This window comes from Nicotiana tabacum, chromosome 7, assembly GCF_000715075.1.
Source record: "Nicotiana tabacum cultivar K326 chromosome 7, ASM71507v2, whole genome shotgun sequence".
Taxonomy (NCBI): domain Eukaryota; kingdom Viridiplantae; phylum Streptophyta; class Magnoliopsida; order Solanales; family Solanaceae; genus Nicotiana; species Nicotiana tabacum.
This window is the reverse complement of record NC_134086.1, coordinates 115,935,024-115,957,077: the sequence shown is the minus strand read 5'-3', so window position 1 is coordinate 115,957,077 and position 22,054 is coordinate 115,935,024. Positions and strand designations below refer to the sequence as shown.

Sequence of the window (22,054 nt, the reverse complement as noted above, 5' to 3'; positions counted from 1 at the left end):
AGTGATATTGGCACGATGGATATTCTATGCAGATTGATGACTGATTATGGAGCTCTCGGATATGGCGCATGGATTGGATTTATCCCTTCGGAGTCATGTGATTATCTATGTTACCTTGGGCTGTGTGTGTGCAGGTTGTGAGAAACCGAACACGTTTCATGCATTCTTATATGTATCTTTCATGCATATTATTCTCATATGCTACTCGATGCATTTTACATATGCATGAGATTATCATGCATAGACATTCTAGACTATGTAAAAGCATTCGAATAAATGTTGCTTGACACATGTCTCCTTTATATGCGGATTCGATGCATGATATATGCTTTTGATCATTGACATCTAAGAAAACATGCTTCCCATCTTCTACTTCGATTGTGCAACTTATTATTCATATTTGTTGCTTTTTGATTGTTTCACTATTTTTGTATATGTTTATGAACTGCGCAGGTTATATAAAATGAGTATCTTTTGACTAAATACCACTACTGTTTCATTTAGATTAGTCTTGACACTTAATGAGTACATGGGGTCAGTTGTACTCATACTATACTTCTGCACTTTGCGTGCAGATTCTGGAGTTGAGCTGTTGCAAAGTTCGAGAGCGAGCATTGAAGACATCAGCATCTCAGTTATCAGTTGTTTTTTGTTCATGGTAGCCTAGGATCTTATATTTCTGTTTATGTATATTCAAACAGATGATGTACTTTATCATATTTGCGAATATTCTTATTTTTAGTTGCTCATGACTTGTGATACCAATTCTTGGAGTAGTTTGTATTAAATTTCGTGTTCTTATTTTATTATTTATTTGATATTCAGTTTGGGTTGTCTTGTATGTTGTTTGGTTTGCCTAGCTGGTTGGGTTAGATCTCATCACGACGTGTTGGAATTTGAGTCGTGACACCAAGGAGACTTGTTGCGAATCTTTTCTCTACTTATCCCGGAAATCGCTTATACTTGCAACATGGAGGAGTGATTAGCCAATTTTTACATGGAGAGGCCAGCATCATTTCACTAAGAAGCTGCTTTCCAGATTATGCAATACGTCAAACCACTTGGGGAAGTTGATTTTAGACTAAATTTTTGGTAACTCAAAAGATCCTCGATTAATTAAAGATTCCAAAAGGATCTGTTATTTGTATGGTACTGAGTTACTAGCCTCTCCATGTGTTATTTTCTTTTACCAGAATGAGAAAACGAAATTTTCAAAAGATAAACTAATGAGCTGTATCATCATATATGCTTGCAGGCCAAATATAATTCATGGTAAACATGATTTAACCATAAAGGACTGCTTAGGTAAGAGGGAACCAAGTGCAAAGTCAGATTAGTGGAGCATTGGGAGGACAACTGTACATACTTACAACAGACATCATCAATAAACAATTGATTGTAAGGATTACAGAGCAACTGGAGTTGCTGTATTCCTAATGATATGGAGGCGTTGATTGAACACACAACTCCGACTCATCTTCTTCATCATCATCGTCATCTGCATCTACCCAGTTACTAGGATGGTGTTGAGAAGCATGACCTTTCAAATCTGTCACGCCTGAAGAACACAATTGGAGCATCTTAAGCTGATTAGACTAGAAAAATTAAAATGACCAGAGTTGGAATCTGGCTAACCTTGAGGTTCTTCCAAATGATTTCTGTCCTCAGAAGGGAAGCTAATGGATATTGTCAAGAAAAGCCACTTTCGTCTGGGAAGTCCACTTATAAAGTACTTCGAATTTCACACCTATTTTCAAATTCACCATCAAAATCCATTATCTCGCTCACATAGATCATCTGGATGATTGGAGCATGTGTGTGTGTGTGTGTGTGTGTGTGCAGTTTCGTCTAGTTACCATGTACATCCTAGATACAGCTAGGGGTTGTCTGGTTAAGGGACTACCTAAACAAGGGTTTATAACATGAATTGCTATGCAATGAATAACAATCTAGGGATTGATATGCAGGGACTGCCCACTTTAAGGGTAATTTTGTCTTTCCGATACTTTATCCTTGAATTGCTAATATACATTATCATTTCAGATTCTATCTCGCATAAAATAATATATAGATTCACGTATAAATTATGCATGCACGTAAATAGAGTTTAATATCGGAAACCAACGCTGCATAAGTTATGTAGAGTTTTATACTTGAAAACTATTTAAGTAGATATTACATCAGTGATGCAGAGCTTTAATATTTCAAATGAAACAGTGTATTAGATAAGGAGTTTCATTGGATTACTTTTCTTATGAGGTCAGCCAAATGACCGCTCAACGTAAAGAGAGCTGACTCAGCATAACATGTTATCCACTACAACCTGGAACAACCCCGTGGAAAATGCATAAGAAAATATGCAAGAAATTTGGAACGGTTGATATAGGTGCCCTGTCGTATAAATACCTTCCCATTATATTAGCTTCAGATGGACAAAGGTTTCTCCTGAAAAATGTACTGTATCAATCCAAACCAGACCTGAGAGTCATATTCCCCGAGACATTTCATACATATCGAGGCTTATCAAGGCTACCCCAATAGTTTGGGACCAAAACCTCATACCTCTTACCCCTCGATAGGTTGTAAACTATGTACCTATAATTGAAACTTTGGCAAACCAAATTTACTTGACATGTTGGCTAGCTTTAACCACTTTAGCTTATATTTTGCAGTTAATAATAGGTTTAAAAATGGAGCATTAAAATTGCTAATAACTTTGACAGCAAAATAAGTTTAGGATACTCATTATGTATATCAGACATATCTCTTCCAGCAGCTCCAGCTTCAGATATGTGTATTGCACCAATTCGGTGAATTTCCCTTAGCTCAATATTGTTTTCATTTCTACCCCCTCCAGGTTCAGCACCGTTACCACCTTTTGTTCTGCTTCCTGTTTTATAGTTGAAATTTATGACAATTAAGTAAATATTGCCATCAAATATCTTGTACCATCTATAAACAAGAGTTCAGAGAATAATAACCTGAAAGATCGGACCAAATCCTGGTCTGATCAGATGGAAGCCCAGAATTCCCTTTTGATCTCTCCTGGGGTGGGGCCTGTCTTCCATCATTAGCCTCACCATGGGAAGTGCCAGCAACTTGTGGATTTTCAGAGGAGCCAGCAGTATTGAGCTGGGACATAAGCATGGTTGCAAGTACCAAGGTGGCATCAAAAGTTGAGATGGAGCCATCATCTAAACCAAATTTTGGCGCCATTAGAATTGGCCTGTCCATGATTTCAGTTCGATTAGAAGAAAATCTTATATGAAAACAAAAAACTTGTGCCTAAAACAGCAAAGAAATCTGCTAAAGAATTGAAATTGAACGACATTAAAAAAGTCATAATAATTGAAGAGACGCACATATGCACACAAATGCACATTCATTAGTAGTTTAACATGGTCCATACACTAGATCCACGAGACTCCGAAGTAGTATGTACTGGGTCCAGTAACAGGTAAAGCCAAAAGTTGTGACCTGTCTTGTCAGGAGAGATGCCAACCTTATCTCCCACAATAATCAACTGCAATTAATTTGAACATACTAGCCAAATTGATTAAGTAGCAGACATGTCTTTGGACGTTATCGCGTTCACCTTTTCTTTCACTTTCTTAGTAATAGTAAGTGAATATCCTCATTAAGCCGTTTTACAAAAACCATACAATCTAAATTATCATTGTGATGAGAGCAGATTAGTATTATACTCCTTTGAATTACTGATCAACCATCCAAGCCAACAAGTGCTAATATGGAGGCAAAAGTATGGAGAATGTCCTGACTTCACAATAGCTTTCTGTGCAAATATCCTAAACGCAAAGAGTTCCTCTTACTAAGACAAGGTCAGGGTAAAAAAAACAACAACGAACTGATGATGTCAATGGAGAAGCAGAGTGTGTAAGATTATCTTACTCGCCAGCTTTATCAAAATAGAAGTGTATGTCAACTTCACATCCCTCACAGAAAGAAAGGAAGGCCTGAATAGAAAATTTGCAAAAGAAACAAAAAAGAAGGTTCAGCAAACATTACAAAGACCTCCATAAAACACAAGCACTATTTTACAGCAACAAAATTGTGATTACATGTCATCAGTTAAATAAATCAAGAAAAAAGTTTTCAGGCTTGGAAAAGGCTTAGTTGGATTAGAAAAGTTCCTATCAGAGACGAGAAATGAGGATACCTTCGATTCCTTCACTCCAAAGGTCACATCCACAGGGTTTCCGATATGATTGTACTGCACAAACTCTTCAGTAGGATCTATCCACAACTGAGTGTGTAGTGATGAATCATTGTCTACAAAGAAAGATCTAAAGTTTAAAACTGCCTACAAACAAGAAAGAGAAAACAAAAAGAAAATGGAAAAAAAGAAGAGACTGACCCAGTTTACCTTTTGTTGGGTCTATATAACTTCTGAGCTCAACAGCTTTCCCTCCAATTTCAGTTGCAGCATCAGGAGGCAAGGAAGTTGGATTGGTAGCAATGATTGTGATCTCCTGAAGGGTTGTTTGGAAGTTGGACAATAACCTGTTCAGATCACGAGGCCTCACCACAAAGTTGCTTGGAAGCTTTCTCCTATCAAGGGATAGGTGTTGTATGTCAGGTTCAACATTGCAAGTAATCCAATAAGCTTTCCTCATACCTGTAAAATTAGCATGCTAAGGAGATGGTGCTATACATCAACTGGATCATCTAAGTTGTACATATCAAGTAATCTGAAAGATTAAGCAGGTCATGAGGCGTTGAGAGATGTATGGGAAATCTCTAACTTCTCTTGATTTATTCAATGGTGCAAATAATTCCTTCATGATACAAATTGTGAAAGCTCAACTCAAAGACTTGTAATAAGTGCTCAGGAAAGTTTAAAACAGAAAATGTTGAAAACTATTAAGCATTACTTCCAGGAAATTAAAATATAACAAATGTAAGCAGAACACTTCCAGGAGATTAAACTATGACAAACTACATAGTCGCAATATTCCAATGATACTCCTTTAAGAATCTGGCAAAAAAAAGTATGTAACACATATTATTTTTAAGTTGTTTCAAATTTCATACTTGGAAAACCCAGGTTTCTTAAGATGCATCCCTAAAGATATAAGAGATTTTATACTAGAAAAGCCAAACTATTGTTTACTTTTGAGATTATCTTGCTAAATTCCACATTAATTTTACAATTATTTTGCAATTATCTGTTTAGATTCTTATGATGTCAAATTTATCTATTAGATTATACTTGAACTTATCGTTTATTACATCCTATTCATTGTTATTATAACTTGCTTTAGTTTGAAATTATCTTTATCATTTAATTAGATAGGATCTGAAAACTACGGATCTTTTTATTATCTCTCCCTCACCTCTCCTATAAATTCCCCTCCGTATCTTTTCCTTACCTTTCTCCTTTCTCTCTTTTTGGTACTGCATCGATCTTAATATAGGAGCATAAATTCTAATTCATCGCGTGGCACTCTTAATATCCATATCTGTGAACATAATCATCAAACTCTCCTCTACCAAATAACCCTATCCTCAGCATTCAAATGAAACCTGCTTTTGTCAAAGGCTCATTTAAGGCGTGCCTAAACCCCGAAGACCAGAAGAGCTCAAGGACGGTGTTTCTCCTCGCTTAAGCTACGCTTCAGTGTAGGGAATGCTCGACTACTTGACCACCTCGAGGAACTTGTCTTTCCGCTCAATACTGAGTTAATGTAAGGTGATTCACTAATTTTTTCCCCATACATAACCATGAAAACCTTCCAAAAGGAAACCCTTCTCAGAAAGAACCCATAAAAACTATCACTCGGTGAAAGGATCAACAGTCAAGATAATACTATCATTCTGTTCGATTTATCCTAATCATTGATTACAGAGGATAAAGTTTTCGCCCACCAAGACAGCATGATGCAGCTTCTAAAAATGAGATATTTTATATCAGACTCTAGATTTTTTCAGATTAGTTTACATTTATTTCGTTTTTATTCTTTAACCAAATTATGATTAGATAAATTTATTTTATCCCGCAATAGGCAGCCCGGTGCACTAAGCTACCTCTATATACGGGGTCTGGGGAAGGGCGGACCACAAGGGTCTATTGTACGCAACCTTACCTTGCATTTATACAAGAGGTTGTTTACGCGACTCGAACCCTTGACCTCCTGGTCACACGGCAGCAACTTTATCAGTTACACCAAGACTTTATTCCGCAGTATTATTACAAAATTTAGTTTGATTTTACCGTTGTCCTTTTGTTCAATATTGAGTCTCAGTTCTCTTAAGAGTTCTACTTTGTTCATGTTCCTTAATTTATAAATAGGAACATCATTTTTTTTGTGAGGTAAAGTTTACAAATAGGAACATAGTATATATTGTGCTAATGAATATATTAGTCTAAGAACCATTGGTTGGTTTTTGAACTCGAAGGGTTCGACGTGAGCTTATTTTAGACAAATACCACATTGGAATGGGAGGGGAATGTTAGGGGCCTAAAAGGACGAGCTGGGAATTCAATTTTTGAGGGGTCTTTTAGATTTGTTAAATAGTTAGTATTGTATAGTGTCCACATCGGGAAGTAGGTACCTATTATTATGTAATCAACGTATATAAATAGGGCATTATACAACACTTTAGACATAATTAATAAAACTTTTTCGTGATATACTTCTCACATGGTATTAGAGCGTTGGTGAGAAACATCCAGGAAAGAAAACTCCGCCAGACAATCGTTGTGTGTCAATTTCCGGCGACTTTTAGGGTTGTTATTGCATCACCTACGTTTCCCTCAGTGTTGTGCTAAAACCAACACCACCACATGGTCCTACACCCTCCTGCGACCAAACCCCAACAAAACCCGCTGAAAAATACCACCGCACGCGCTGACCATAAGGAGGAAAATTCCGACGAGATCTCCTCATGCGTCGGCGCGTGAGCTGCCCTCCGGCCAGTTTCTGACAAAATTTCTTTTGGACAGCTTGCTCATGAAGCTATTTCGAGCGTATCCATCCAAGTTCCATCAAATTCCGACGACCTTTTTATTTTTCGGCGATTATTCAGTTTCCGGTGAGATACAGTGTTTTTTCTTCACTATTCATGTGAGTTTTTTATTGTTCTTAATTGTCTATGCTATTTGGTCCAACAATGTCTTAGGGACTCGATATTTTTGGTTCTAAAAATACGGGTTCTGGAAATTCAAGTTTGATGATTACTTCGGAATCCTTAATGGGAAGTTCAAACTACTTAGCTTGGGCTTCTTTTGTTGAGTTGTGGTGCAAGGGTCAATGTGTTCAAGATCACCTAGCCAAGAAGACTAGTGATGGGGATGAAAAGGCCAAAGCACTCTAAAAGAAAATTAATGCTCAATTATGTTGTTTGTTGTGGCGATCGATTGATTCCTAGTTAATGCCATTGTTTCGTCCATTCCAGATATGTTATTTAGTTTGGAAGAAGGTTCGTACTTTCTAAACTGATGATATATCTCGTTTTTATGATATGATATCTCAGATGACAAACTTAAAGAAACATGAATTTGGATATGTTTACCTAAGGTCGAGCATTAAGGTTGTAGGTTAGGAGGAAGTTGCGAATATTTCTACGATGCACCCGAGTAGGACTAGACAGTTAGGATTTAGTTTTAGGATGCTAGTGGTTATCTACTGATGCATGGCTTTATCTACTGGTTATTGTTGTATTTTCCATCTATTTCGTATTTCTTATATTGCTGTTATTTTATTATGACTCTATTGATGGTACTAATATATCGTCTCTTGTCGTCTTCTTGAGCCGAGGGTCTCCTGGAAACAACCTCTTTGCCCTCGGGGTAAGGGTAAGGTCTGCGTACACATTACCCTCCCCAGACCCCACTAGTGGGATTACACTGGGCCGTTGTTGTTGTACCTACTTGGGACAAGTGCAGGCAATTATGGAGGAATTTGAGAAGTTGATGCCAGTCATGGCTAGTGTTGAAAAACAACAAGAGCAACGACAGAATATGTTTCTATTTCTTACACTTACTGGACCGCCTAATGACCTTGACTCAGTGAGATACCAAATTTTGGCTAGTCCTTCGGTTCCTACAGTTGCTAAATTATGCTCTAGATTGCTTCGTCTTGCTGCGCCACTCAGTCATACAGTGGTCTCACCACCAACTGTTGACTCCTCTATTCTCGCATATCAGACAATGGAAAATCGGATATCTCAGGCTATGGAGAATCGACGAGGAGAAGGTCGTTTTGGGAGATCTCGACCCAAGTGTTCTTATTGTAATAAACTTGGACACACTCGTGAAGTGTGCTATTCTTTACATGGTCGACCATCCAGAAACGCTCATATTGCTCAGACCGAGATTACAGGTAACCAAGGAATTTCTTTATCTGACGGGGAATATAATGAGTTACATCATTATCAAGAAAGTAAGCAGGCATCTCCACAAGTAACCTCTGTTGCTCAGATTGGTACTCATGTTGCTGGTAATTCTTTTGCTTGTGTTTCTCAGTCTAGTACTCTTGGACCGTAGGTCATGGACTCGGGAGCTTCTGATCATATCTTTGGTAATAAATCACTTCTGTCGAATATTGTGTATTCACATTCTCTTCCTAATGTTACTTTAGCTAATGGGTTCAAAACTAAAGCAAAAGGTGTTGGACAAGCTAATCCCTCATCTTCTGTCACTCTAGATTTCGTTCTTCAAGTCCTTGTCTGTCCTTTTAGTCTTGCATCTGTTAGTCATTTGACTCGTGACTTCCATTGTTGTATATATTTTATTGTTGATTCTTTTATTATGCAAGACCGCAGTACGGGGCAGACGATTGGTACAGGGCTTGAATCACAAGGTCTTTACTACCTTAACTCACTCAATTCCTCCAGAGAATGTCCAGTTAGAGATCCTCCCGACCTAATTCACAGGAGTTTAAGACATCCGAGTTTATCCAAACTTCAGAAGATGGTGCCTAGTTTGTATGGTTTATCTACATTAGATTGTGAGTCGTGTCAACTTGGGAAACATAGCCGAGCCACCTTTCGCGTAGTGCTGAGAGTCGTTTAGAGTCAAAAAATTTAGTTCATTCTGATATATGGGGTCCTAGTAGAGTTAGTTCAACCTTAAGATTTCGTTATTTTGTTTGTTTTATTAATGATTACTCAAGATGTACTTGGATTTTCCTAATGAAAGATCGTTCTGAGTTGTTTTCTATCTTCCAAAATTTTTGTGCTGAAATTAAAAATCAATTTGGTCTTCTTTTCGTACTTTTCATAATGATAATGCTTTAGAGTACGTATCCTCTCGGTTTCAGCAATTTATGACCTCTCAAGGAATTATCCATCAAACATCTTGTTTGTATACTCCCCAGCAGAATGGGGTAGCAGAGAGAAAGAATAGGCACCTCATTGAAACTGCTCGCACACTTCTCATTCAGTGAAATGTTCCGCTGCATTTTTGGGGCGATGTAGTTCTTACAACTTGTAACTTGATTAATCGAATGCCTTCATCTGCTATCCAGAATCATATTCCACATTCAGTATTGTTCCTTCAGTCACCCTTATACTCTCTTTCTCTTCGTGTTTTTGGGAGTACATGTTTTGTTCACAACTTAGCTCCTGGAAAAAATAAATTAGCTCCTCGTTCTCTTAAGTGTGTCATTCTTGGTTATTCTCGAGTTCAAAAGGGGTATCGCTGCTACTCACCTTACCTTTGTAGGTATATAACAGCCATTTATTATACAAGCCAAAAAAATATCGTAACAAACGAGGCGGTTATAGAGAGGTTTGACTGTACAATTTTTCCATGATTTTTTTTGTTTTCCGAATGAAGAGTGCATAACTGAAAGTTAGGGGAATCACGAAAAGAAAAAAGGAGATGGTTGAAGTGTCGGAAATTCACATGTTTGAAGGATTACGGAAAGTTTATGGAAAATAATCAAAGGACTGGTGGCAGAGTTACTCGATATTGTGCTGGTCGGAGGTAGCAGATGCTCGATGGAATACTCGAGGTGTGCGCAAGTTGGCCTGGACACCACCATCATTAAAAAAAATGCAAAGGACTGGATTAGGTAGTCAAAAGAACTATAACTCTTCTTTTCATTTTTTGTATTTTTTTAGATGAAAAGTGGATAACGGTTATTTTATGAAGTAAGAGTAAGTCAAGACTACATTATTATCTTATAAATTGATTTGGCAAATTAAGTCTTTAAAGTTGGATTATTCACATAGATTCACGTAGTATCTGTATATACCTAGTGTAAAGGATTAGGCAAATTAGACACTTTTTGATGCAATTGTATTCTACACCAGCTTCAGAGGCTGTCTAATATAGCTTTTACACTTTCAACAACACTGGACTACTTTGTTCTTTTCTGAGAAATGTTAAGTGTGTATTATTGGACCATGTACTAAGCATGGCCAAGTTGCTTTACTTTTATTGTTCCTTGAGTCGAGGGTCTATAAAAAACCTCTCTACCTTTATAGAATAGGGGTAAGGTTTACGTATACACTACCCTCCCCGGACCCCAACTTTGGAATTACACTGGGTTTTTTGTTGTTGTTATTAACCTTACTTTACTTCTTTTAATCATCTTAATATATCTGAGATCTTACCTGTACCTACTTGTGAGGAATCCACATCAACAACAACACCACAACCACAACTACCTATACATACTTTTGAGGAGTCTACAGTTGCTCCTCCTACATTCCCAGCCGCAAGGCCACCACTCTTGACTTATCATTGTCGCCCACGTCCAGCATCAGATTCCGCACCTACTGCGGACTTGTGTCCTCCTAGTCCATCCAATTGCACCTCCAATTAAACTCCGAAAAGGTGTACGATCCACAATTAATCCTAATCCACATTATGTTGGTTTAAGTTATCATCGTCTATCATCACCTCATTATGCTTTTATATCATCTTTGTCCACTGTTTTCATCCTTAAGTCTACAGGTGAGGATGGCGACAGGCTATGGTTGACGAGATGTCTGTTTTACATGCGAGTGACACTTAGGAGTTTGTTCCTCTTCCTTCAGGTAAGTATACTATAGGTTATCGTAGGGTTTATGCAGTCAAAGCTGACCCAGATGGCCAGGTTGATCTGCTATATTATAGGAGTTTGTCTTGTTGCAGAAGGATACACTCAGATATTTGGGCTTGATTATAGTGACACTTTCTCTCCCGTGGCTAAAGTAGCATATGTTCGCCTCTTTTTGTCCATGGTGGTTGTACGCCATTGGCCTCTTTATCAGTTAGACATTAAGAATATTTTTCTCCACGGTGATCTTGACGAAGAAGTTTATATGGAGCAACTTTTGTTGCTCAGGCAGAGTCTAGTAGTCTTGTATGCTGATTGCGCAGGTCACTATATGGTTTGAAACAGTCCCCTCGAGCTTGGTTTGGTAAGTGCAACACAGTTATTCAGGAGTTCGGTATGACTCGTAGTGAAGTTGATCACTTTATGTTTTATCGGCATTCTGCTCCTAATCTGTGTGTTTATCTGGTGGCTTATGTTAATGATATTGTTATTACTAGCAATGATCAGGATAGTATTACTAATCTGAAGCAGCATCTCTTTCAGCACTTCCAAACTAAGGATCTGGGTAGGTTGAACTATTTTCTAGGTATTGAGATCGCTCAGTGCTCAGATATTATTATTTCACAGCGGAAGTATGCGTTAAACATTCTTGAGGAGACTGGAATGATGGGCTGCAAAACTGTTGCCACTCCTATGGATCCGAATGCTAAGATTCTGCTAGGACAGGGGGAGCCTCTTATCGATCCTATAGGAGGTTGGTTGGCAATTTGAATTACCTCACAGTGACTATGACTACACCTGACATTTATTTTCTTGTGAGTGTTGTAAGTCAGTTTATGGATTCTCCCTGTGATACTCACTGGGATGCCGTTGTTCGCATTCTTTGGTATATAAAGTCAGCTCCAGGCAAAGGATTACTATTCGAGGATCGAGGCCATGATCAGATTATTGGGTACATAGATGCTGATTGGGCAGGATCACCTTCTGATAGACGTTCTATGTCTGTCTATTGTGTTCTAGTAGGAGGTAATTTGGTCTCTTGAAAAAGCAAGAAACAGAATGTAGTTGCTCGATCTAGCGTAGAAGAAAGAATATCGGGCCATGACTATGGCAACGTGTGAGCTAGTTTGGATCAAGCAGTTGTTCAAGGAGTTGAAGTTCGGAGAAATCAACCAGATGGAACTGGTGTGATAATTAAGTTGCTCTTCATATTGCGTCAAATCCGGTGTTCCGTGAAAGGACTAAACACATTGAGATCGACTGTCACTTTATCAGAGAAAAGATACTCTCAGGAGATATTGTTACAAAGTTTGTAGAGTTGAATGATCAACTTGCAAATATTCTCACCAAGTCTCTTACTGGTTCTCGTAGTTACATATGTAACAAGCTCGGTACATATGATTTATATGCACCGGCTTGAGGGGGAGTGTTAAATAGTTAGTAATGTACAGTGTCCCACATCGGGAAGTCGATACTTATTATCATGTAATCATTGTATATAAATAGGGCATTGTACAACACTTTACACATAATTAATAGAATTTTTCTGTGCTATACTTCTCACAAGATTATAACCAAATGGACAAACCCAAAGGTTAGACCAGAGCTAACAATACCTTGGCAATTAGGCATGGGCCGTTACAAGTGGTATCAGAGACCATACCTTGTAACAGCCTACAAACCGCTAATCATTGAATTCGAAAGGAGGTTCACTATGATACTTTCCTTTAGAGGTGTTCATCGGTCGATACGGTACGGTATTTAGTCATTTCGGTTCGGTAACTGGTAAAGTTGTTGTCATGTGACCAGGAGGTCACGGTTTCGAGCCGAGGAAACAACCTCTTGCAGAAATGCAGGGTAAGGCTGTGTACAATAAACCCTTGTGGTCCGGCCCTTCTCCGGACCCCGCGCATAGCGGGAGCTTAGTGCACCGGTTCAGTACTTTTGGTATTTGGTTTCTTAAAATGCTATACCAATATCATACCGAATGTAATTAGGTATGATTCGACTTTTCTCCTTTCGGTTTCGGTTAATTCAGTCCGGTAATTTCAGTTTATTCTGCTTGAATATTAACTAGTGCATAGAGCCATAGACTATAATATTTTTAATTAAAGTACTCAATAAAAACTTTCTAAGCTCACCTGACTATTGACAAAATCTGTCCAAAAGCATTAAGTATCAACTACGAGAAAAAAGGTACATAAAAAAACAAATTTAATCATTGAAATTATCAGATTACTTGCTTAGAGTTAATTGTTGAAATTAGAGAATACAACAAGGACTGATCCAACATATGCAACAACAATACAAGAGTAACGGAGAAATAAGCACCCTAAAACCGTTGAAACATTACGTTAAACTGCTAAGCAACCTAGAGAGTAAGAATCAGAACTTGCATCCTACCTTGTAATTTAGTATATATTTCAGTACGGTATTGGTATTTCGATATCATTTTTTTAAATTCTGAATACCATACCTAATACCAAATTATTTTAAAACTTAAACCAAATACCAAAATACCGAATACCATACACCAAAATTTTCGTTTTCAGTTTCGATACGATAATTCGATATTTACTATATTATGCACAACCCTACTTTCCTTAGGCAAATCCCATATCTCAATAGGAAGGGAAAGTTAGAGGCCATAAAAGGCGAGCAAAGGATTTCAATTGTTGAAGTGCCTTTTGGACCAAAGCCCAAGGGGAAAAAAATGTGAGGCCCCAAGGAGCGGACAATACCTTAGCAGTTTGGTCTGAGCCGTTATACTCTCCCTCTTAGCTTTCTTTCTTAGTTTCTCTCCATTCTGACGTTTTCTTTACCTTTCTATCTTCTCCCTTTTGGTACTATATCACACTATGACCAAAATGTGAAGAAAAAGCATGGAAGACAAAAATGTGACCATTGATTCAAGAGAATCATAGTAACATTTACCAGACCTTTGACACTATAGTTGCGAGAGACATGTTCATCCATCAAATTAAAGATGCTCCGTCCTAATCTATAGGCTCCTAACCAGAGAATGTATTTTCCTTCTATTTGGTTAAATCCTGAAAAAGTTGGAAAAAAATGACAAGAAATACTTTAGAGAAAGTCTTACCATTATGGCAGTTCAATGTCCACTGCACCTTTGATGCATCAGGATTAGGTAATGACACACTCAAATGATCAATACTGGCAAGTGGTGTTCTCAAAACAGAACAAATAGCCTGTAAAACTCAAGGTAAGTGAAAATTCGACAGCCGGATAACCAGCACATTTTAGACTATGCAGCATTGCATTGCTAAAAGCATATACCTTCAAGAGCACACTACATTGCACCTGTGGACCCAAGACGGTGTAGACATCAAAAAAATCAGGTTCAAATGTCATTGATTGATAGGCAGATCTTGAGGAGTTGAGAGTGTGACATGTGAGCTGCCAAAAAAAAAGACAATGAACTGGGAACTTTAATTCCACATCCATTTTGATGGTTTCCGGTTTAACAAGATGAGACCAATTTGCCCCGTGTTATCAAAGGCGAAAAGCGCATAAAACTCTAATAAGTGCAAAGCGCAAATAAAGTGTGGGCTTTAATGAAGAAAGGCGCGAATAGAGAAAAAAAAATATATATATATATATATAGATATATAATATATGTGCAGTCAAAGCGTAATAATTATTTATAAGCATGAAAAACAAATATGAGGACAAAGAAATTTTAAAAAATAACAATTGAAATATCAATTGTTTAGTATCGCCTCTTCTACGCTCATTGGCAAGGAAAATATGCCTTAGAGCCTTGATGATGACATTGAAGTGTCAACATGCTTTGCGCCTCGCTTCAGGGCTTAAGCGCACTTAAAGCGCGCCTTTGACAACATTTGTCCCTTGTCAAATGTTGTTGAATCATCTCCTCTTATTAAAATTTCACAGGGTTAGGGACCTTGTTATATCAGATACAACAACTACTACTACTACTCAGTCCCAAATAAGTTGGGGTGGGCGATATGAATTCTCATTTCTTTCATTTAGCTTAACTCATATCATCATCACCTTATTATATCAGAGAATGATGCAATTTACTCTAAACTGACAAATATCTTAATTCCGAAGGGGGTTAGCTCAATTATCAAGAGTCTGATCCTAAATATGGAACCCAGCCCTAAATATCCTTGGTACACATCGGGACAAAATTTGCTCCCCTATAGAAGTTTGCAACTCTATTATTGTATTACTACGAACAACAACAACTACTCTCTGCGCTAGGTCTTTGCGACCAAGCTTGGAGATGGGAATATACTTAACTGATTTATGCGAAACCAAGCAATTTTATCATAAAAGTCACAAATTAAAGTGTGAATACATATGAGATAAGTTGTACAAGTTTATATACAAGATCTTACATCCATTTGCTCGGTGCAAAAAAAGGGGCACGAATAAGTTTTTTTCATGGGACAACGGCGTTCATGCTTGGATATTGCATCAATCAAGGTCCAACTTTTGTTTATTTTAGTTTACGCCTCATATGCCCCCAACATAATTTGAAGCTTCTTTATACAACCTCGTTAATAACAAAACCCTAATTACTGTAAGAGCACGAAGTTATGGAGCAAAAGCAATCCCAAAATTACATTCATATACTTCTAGTTCTTCAGCTAACTTATTACAGAGCACCAAACACTAAGGGACTATCAAGGAAATTATAAAGTTATGATCAATTAATTGATTCTAAGACTCTGAAAAGAAATAAATAAATAAACCAAAGTAGTGTTCACCTGGGAAGGAGAGGCTTGAATGACGAGCTCATTGCCAATGCGTGCGAGGCATGTGATGGATCGGGCGAATGTCTTCAGTGCATTCCCACTGAGTGTGAACTCCATTTCTTCTAGTTTCTACTACTCGCTGCAGATTTTGGGGGCAACCCTTCTATCCAAAAGGCGGGAAGGTAAATTTGTTAAACCCCCAAAAAAGGCCTTATCATAATGACAATTATTATTGGTAGGGTGAAAATTATTCACATCCCGAAAATCAAACTCATTATTCAACTTTAAACAATAATATTTTCCTCCCCTAATCCTACACAATATTTATTTTGCCCTAGACATTATTTCCAATCCCCTCTCTATATAATACTAGTGAGGTTATGCCCGGGCTGAGCCCGGGCCCAACGGCTAGATGAAGCTTCACGTTAGCAAATCCACAAACATTCTTATCTCCGTCGAAATTATCAAAATGAATAGCAAAAGCAACAACTACATCTAACATTTCTGGTATTGTTCTTGCTAAACAATAGTACTTCTTGGAGGGAAGGATGCCGGGGGTCTATTTGGAAACAGTCTCTCTACCCTAGGGTAGGGGTAAGGTCTGCGTACACACTACCCTCCCCGGACCCCACTAAGTGGGATTATACTGGGTTGTTGTTGTTGTTGTTGTTCTTGCTAAAGAAAATATAGACTGTGTACTCAACTTTCAGCGAAGTTATTGACTCAACTGAACCAATTTCCACCTAATGGTAAAGAGAATAACTCCAGAAATCTCCATTGCGAAAGCCACATTAGAAGTTTCAGAACGCTTCGCTTTAAAATTCAAAATAAAGACAGACACAGCGGTAAAAGTTTAATCAACCATTGAAGCTCGTCAACTACTGGTAATCCAATATCCACTTTACATGAGAGTAATCATGGAAATACTAAGATCAACAGTCCGATATTCTAAACCTCGTCCTCTGTTGTTGTATCATATGAACAATTGATCACAAGCTTATACAATAACTGATTTAAATTTTTTGTTTCCTTCTTATATTTTGATATGGTAAACCCCAGCACGCACTACTTCTCATCCTCATCAGAGCACTACTGTTTGTACATAACTGCTGACTCAATTAGCTATTTATCCTTCTAATCCTATGCATCTCTATTATCCAAAAATTTGGAAGACTATAGCAATTCCATCACCTATATATTAGACTATGGAGCCCAAATTTTTCATGAAACCAGAGAATATAGTCCAAAGTTTTGAAGTACTACCCTTTGTTGTCAAAATTCGAAATATAAATCAAAGTGGCACCACAGATATGAAAGCTCGTTTAGAAATAAATAAACTGAAAGAGAAAGAAATTCTAACACAAACAAACTGCAGAAACTTGTGAAATGACCCCAATAATTGCACAGAAAATAGCAAAGACAGAGTTAAAGAAGAAGTTGACAAATCGAACAACGAAACAAAGCTAAATGGTCAGGAAAAAGTAGAACAAAAAACGAAAAATAAGATGAAGCTCAAATCACTTTCCAGTCTAACGTTTCAAGGATTTCCGCTTCTGCATCCAAATATCTGAGAACCTAATTTGCTATTTATCACTTCCTGCATGTCTGTTACTTTTAGCAATAGTTCATACCTCAACTAACAACAATCAGGAAACTAATTGCTAACCTTCATTTCTTCATTACTGCCATCCCCACTCACCAGTATCCAATTACTAAAACACTTTAAAATTATATCATTATGTAAAAAAAGATGTCTAGTAAAAAAGTTTTTGTAAATGATTATGAACCAAATTGGTTTCATCACCACGGAAGCTAACAGTCTTTTCATCCCTCAATACCTTGATTCTCATCTCACCCTCTTTGTTTGAGTACTAACGTTTTCAGAAAGCAATTTCACAAACACATAGCAGACTAACTGAAAGCAAAGCTGCCAAAGAAAAGAAATTAAGATCTAGCAAACAATTGGTGATTCATTACACTTATTAAACCTAGAAGCAACACATGAACAAAGCAGAATGGGGAAGAGTAAGAAATGTCGTAGAAAAAACACATTAAACCCACCAAATATTTCAAGAACTGGCATGTTTGTAAGGTAAATCATCACATCATCAACCATCACTACACCCATAGCTCCTAAATCAATAACATCATCAAATATGCTCAAAGGGGCTAAAAGGCTCTGTATCGGAATTGAATTCAACTCTAACTGGAATGGGGAACAACTCCAAACATACACTGATTTGGGTGAAAATCCCAAATTTTGTGATAGAGTATTGAACAAATAAGCTACAGTATTAGCTACAAAAATCAAGTAGCTGATGCAGCTTTGACTTGGGATTCAAGCCTACGCCTTGAATAATCAAAAGCATCAAAGTAAAAAAAGCTACTTTAGAAAGTTAAATTTGTAAATTCAGCACTTAGCAGAGAGAGGAAGCAGGTCAGAATTAGAGTGCAATCGAGATGAAGGTCTAACAAAGGGAAAAGAAGAACACTGATGGATGAGAGAAGAAAGGTGTAAGATTATCCAGGCAGGTACTTTACTGTTGTCAGCGTTAAGCAGAGCAAAGAAATGCAGCGGAGATAGAATTGAAATGTAAGAAAATTTGAAACGGTGCTTTCTACCTGGCAAATTCAGATGAACGTGTCAACAACACATGAAGTGACAAAATGAAGCAAGCATGTCAACCATCATGAAGTGACAAAGTCAAGCAGGCATATATATATAATACTAGTAGGGATAGCCCGGGCTTTGCCCGGACCCAACGTGAATAAAGCTATGCTATTTCAAATAGAGGTACAGTGATAATATCTAGAAGGATGAGCTTTTGCCCAGAGGAGAAATAGAAGATTACAGAGTTATTACAGGAGCCATAATGTTAAAAGTAATATGGCTTTCCAACAGCACCGGGTGATATGGATCTAAAAGATAGCAGCAGTTACAATCGCTGTCAACAAGATGATGATGATGATAAACTATTATGTAAAATAGCACCAGGTGATATTACAATCGTTGTCAACAAGATAATAACTATTATGTAAAATAAAGTATAACAGTGAAATAAATTAGCCATTGACATAACTTTAGGAATCAAAGTTTTCGTGAAAACGCTTATGGATCATGGAGCACATTTGGTGTAGGCATGATTTTGTTACTTTAATGTGTAGGCTGTAGTTAAACATTATGCCTAAGAAGGATTTGACTAACCAGTTGTACACTATACTTTGAAAACAACATAAGCAGCACATATGTAAAATAGGAAAAACTAAGGATAAAGGACGCAACAAGATAGATACTGACTACTGAGCAAAACTGAATTTAGTGTATAAATTGAGAATGAGTCAATTTGCAAATCCTCACTAGCTGATTAGCTGGTACTTCAACATAGTTAATCCGGTTAACCCATCAAACTAAGCTTGGACAATTTTTTCTGTTAATAAGTAGTCAAGCTTGAACGCACTCTTCCTTTTGTTTTTCTTTTCCATGGGTGTGTTTTCTTAATTTATTATACTCAGTTAGAGCTTGACTCAATAACCAATAGATGTACTGAATACACAGGATAACAACTTGAGGTCAACTCATAATCGGCTCAACTGAACTTGTCAACCACTATAATGCTCATTTCCGAGTCAAGACAAGTTTGAACATCCTAAATATTTGCTCTCAGTTGTTATAGACATTTTAGTACTATAAAACACATCATTAAATGAAGGAAATCTGAGCTACCATCATGGTCAGTATAAAACACATCTCTGTGTGAAGGAAATTTGAGCTTTCATCACAGATGCAAGGAAGTTAAGTCAAAGAATACCATTCATCACCCTTCTCTTCAAGTTGCTAAATCGCTCTATGCAAACAACTACGGCACTATGAAAACAAATATGCATAACAAATTACTACAGCTCTCTGAAGAGGACGGTTAATATTCATTCTCCGCTTCAGATTCCAGTCGCATTAGACCAAATCTCTGTTTCCTTTCCCCCGTGAAGTATTAATGTTATAACTTATACTAAATTTAGGTGCTTCTTGTTATTTCACTTGCTTCCTCATTCGTTACCTTTGCCACTTGAACTAAGCCCTGGGAACTTGAATTTGTGACCTAAGTCACAACTCCCTCAACCAACCTTTGTCACTTGAATTAAGAAATTTAAATTATTATTTCTGAGAATATTGTATTCGAATTTTCCAATAACAAATCGTTACGCCCAAATGCATAATTTGGTTGGTTTCTCAGTAACTGCAAATTTCTATCCCAAAATTACGCATCATATTCAACCTTTCATTCTTCATTCTATACCATCTCCTTCCCCGGAATTGAACGAATTCGCTGATAGCCGCCAGTTATAGAAGAATGATTCACTATATTAAATCAAAACAAACGAGGATGAAACAAATTAAACAAAAATAATACTACAAAAGAGACGAAAGAAGAGAGAGACATACAGAGAAGAGAAGAGGAGTCGTCGAATCCGAATCGCTGATGCCGTCGCCCTTTGCCGGTCGGAGGAGTTCGTGATTTAGCTGAGAATACAGAACCCGTTTGGATTAGTTGATAAGCTTGGAGTGTGAAAGCATATTTTTAAGCGTGAAAACTAATTTTTTAAATAAGTATTTATATGTTTGGACTTAAACGGATAATAAGCTCATAAGTTGTACTTTTATGAATAAAATATCCTTAAAAGCTTTACAAAAGATTATAAATTAAAATATTTCTTTGTAAATAAAAAGATGAACAAGAATATGGAATGAAAAGAAAGATAGAAAATTTATTTTGGGAAAAATATTTTGTGATATCATTAAGGAACGACTAGTAAAAGCCTTGTCAAACTAAAAGTGTTTATTATGGCTAATTTTAGCTTATAAGCACTTTGGGTATTTACCAAACGTATATAAAAGCCAAAAGGTGCTTATAAGCCAGTTTGACCAGCTTATAAGCTTATCCAAACGCCCTGGTGTTTTCTATACAAATTTTGATATATATCCTCAAATTAGTTTTTTTTAGAAGGGCCTATAGCTGTTATTCCTTGTATTTATATTTAAAAAAATAGCTTTATTTTAGAGTTAATACCATCAAATCCACCTAAATTATAAGATCTTTATCAGTTCCCTACCTAAACTATTGAATGTCCCTAAAACGCCCCTAAACTATATCCCCCTTCATAATAAAACTCCTCCGTCTCAATTTTACTAGTGTCAATGATACATGATCTAAATGAATTTTAAAACATGATATGTGGCATGCTACGTGAATAATTAATTACCTTAATCTTAAAACGGGTTTAATTAGCATACATCAATTTAATTATGTGGTAAAAATTAAAAAGGGATTTTAACTTACTAGTCGGTCATTTCTTCTCAGTAAAAATGGTCTCTTTGCTCTCATCCGAAAAATTCTCTCATCGGAGATGAGAGACACCTTCGATTTCTCTTCTTAATTACTTTAATCTTATTATTTCTACCATCGATTTTTTCTTCCTAGTGTTGATGTTATTTCGAATTAGGAGTAAATTTCTGGTTTTACTGGTGAATCAGTGCAAAAAATTAGAGTTTAGGTACTGAAGATTCATTTATTTATGAAGATTGTTCGAAGATTCTAAAGATTATTAAAGAAGATAGCTTCAATACAGGTCCCATTCTTTATTCGCTATTATTTTTGTTGCAAAATTATGATAGGTAGGTGCTGCAATTTAGTTCGGGGTAGAAAAATTTGGGTTTGTGTTTTGTGTTGTTGTATCTTTCTGATTGTTGATGTTGGTTTGTCGAATACATAGTTGTGTGCATGCTACTTGTTGTTAGTTTTAGATTTTGCCTTTTTTTTGTTTTTTTATTGTTATTTTAGGGTAATGGCACACAAATATCTGAATTTGAGATTTCATACTGGTGATATGCTTGTGAGTGAGGTAGGGCCAGTTTATGTTGGGGGAAACATTGAATATGCCTATCTATTCTAGAAATTGTTGATTATGCCAGGGATTTTGGGTTTACCAATGTAGGAAAAATGTAAATATTGTACCTTCTAAGGGTGGCAGTTTTGTAAAATTGAAAAAGATAGGGATTTGTTGGTACTTGCTGATTTGTTAAGTGATAACCAGGGATTATAGTTCATTTTACACTCCTTCTTACTTGAGTTTTGATTAAAATGTATACAAAATAGTCTCAAAGGCTTACATGTTGTACTTGTTTGCAGTGTTTGGTCAAAAAGGTGACAATTAGTCAAAACTAGCTCAAAAAGGAGTGAAACATGCACAAGTACCAAGAACAAGTCCAAGCACAGTGCAACAGATCCACTGCGGCCGCATTCC

The 22,054-nt window shown here is 36.9% G+C and overlaps 1 protein-coding gene across 6 annotated transcripts; it reads right to left on the bottom strand.

The window, feature by feature from the left end:
- Nucleotides 1–1,208: 1,208 nt before the first annotated feature.
- LOC107798041 (uncharacterized) lies at nucleotides 1,209–20,340 on the bottom strand. 6 transcript variants are annotated; one of them, XR_012693489.1, is made up of 12 exons: nucleotides 20,196–20,339; nucleotides 15,767–15,917; nucleotides 14,307–14,426; nucleotides 14,110–14,218; nucleotides 4,385–4,636; nucleotides 4,178–4,290; nucleotides 3,910–3,974; nucleotides 2,982–3,226; nucleotides 2,407–2,890; nucleotides 2,248–2,323; nucleotides 1,636–1,747; nucleotides 1,209–1,558 (listed from the first exon to the last, which is right to left on the bottom strand). XR_012693489.1 is itself a non-coding variant. In XM_016620978.2 (12 exons), the coding sequence occupies exons 3-12, from the start codon at nucleotides 15,869–15,871 to the stop codon at nucleotides 1,434–1,436; spliced, it is 1,323 nt and encodes a 440-aa protein (XP_016476464.1). In that variant the 5' UTR covers nucleotides 15,872–15,917; nucleotides 20,029–20,111; nucleotides 20,196–20,339; the 3' UTR covers nucleotides 1,209–1,433. The 6 variants fall into 6 exon arrangements, 4 of the variants coding, with proteins under 4 accessions (XP_016476464.1, XP_075073623.1, XP_016476470.1 ...); XM_016620978.2 differs by lacking the exon at nucleotides 2,248–2,323 and adding an exon at nucleotides 20,029–20,111 and having other exon boundaries at nucleotides 1,636–1,676; nucleotides 2,743–2,890; XM_075217522.1 differs by lacking the exon at nucleotides 2,248–2,323 and adding an exon at nucleotides 20,029–20,111 and having other exon boundaries at nucleotides 1,636–1,676; nucleotides 2,743–2,890; nucleotides 15,767–15,914.
- Nucleotides 20,341–22,054: the final 1,714 nt, after the last annotated feature.

Coding starts and splice junctions, on each gene's coding strand:
- LOC107798041 (XM_016620984.2), bottom strand. CDS start 15,871: ATGGAGTTCACACTCAGTGGGAATGCACTGAAGACATTCGCCCGATCC. Junction 1,677..2,742: donor ATGTCTGATATACATAATGA/GTATCCTAAACT, acceptor AATATCCATTAG/CTTCCCTTCTGAGGACAGAA. Junction 1,559..1,635: donor TCATTTGGAAGAACCTCAAG/GTTAGCCAGATT, acceptor TGTGTTCTTCAG/GCGTGACAGATTTGAAAGGT.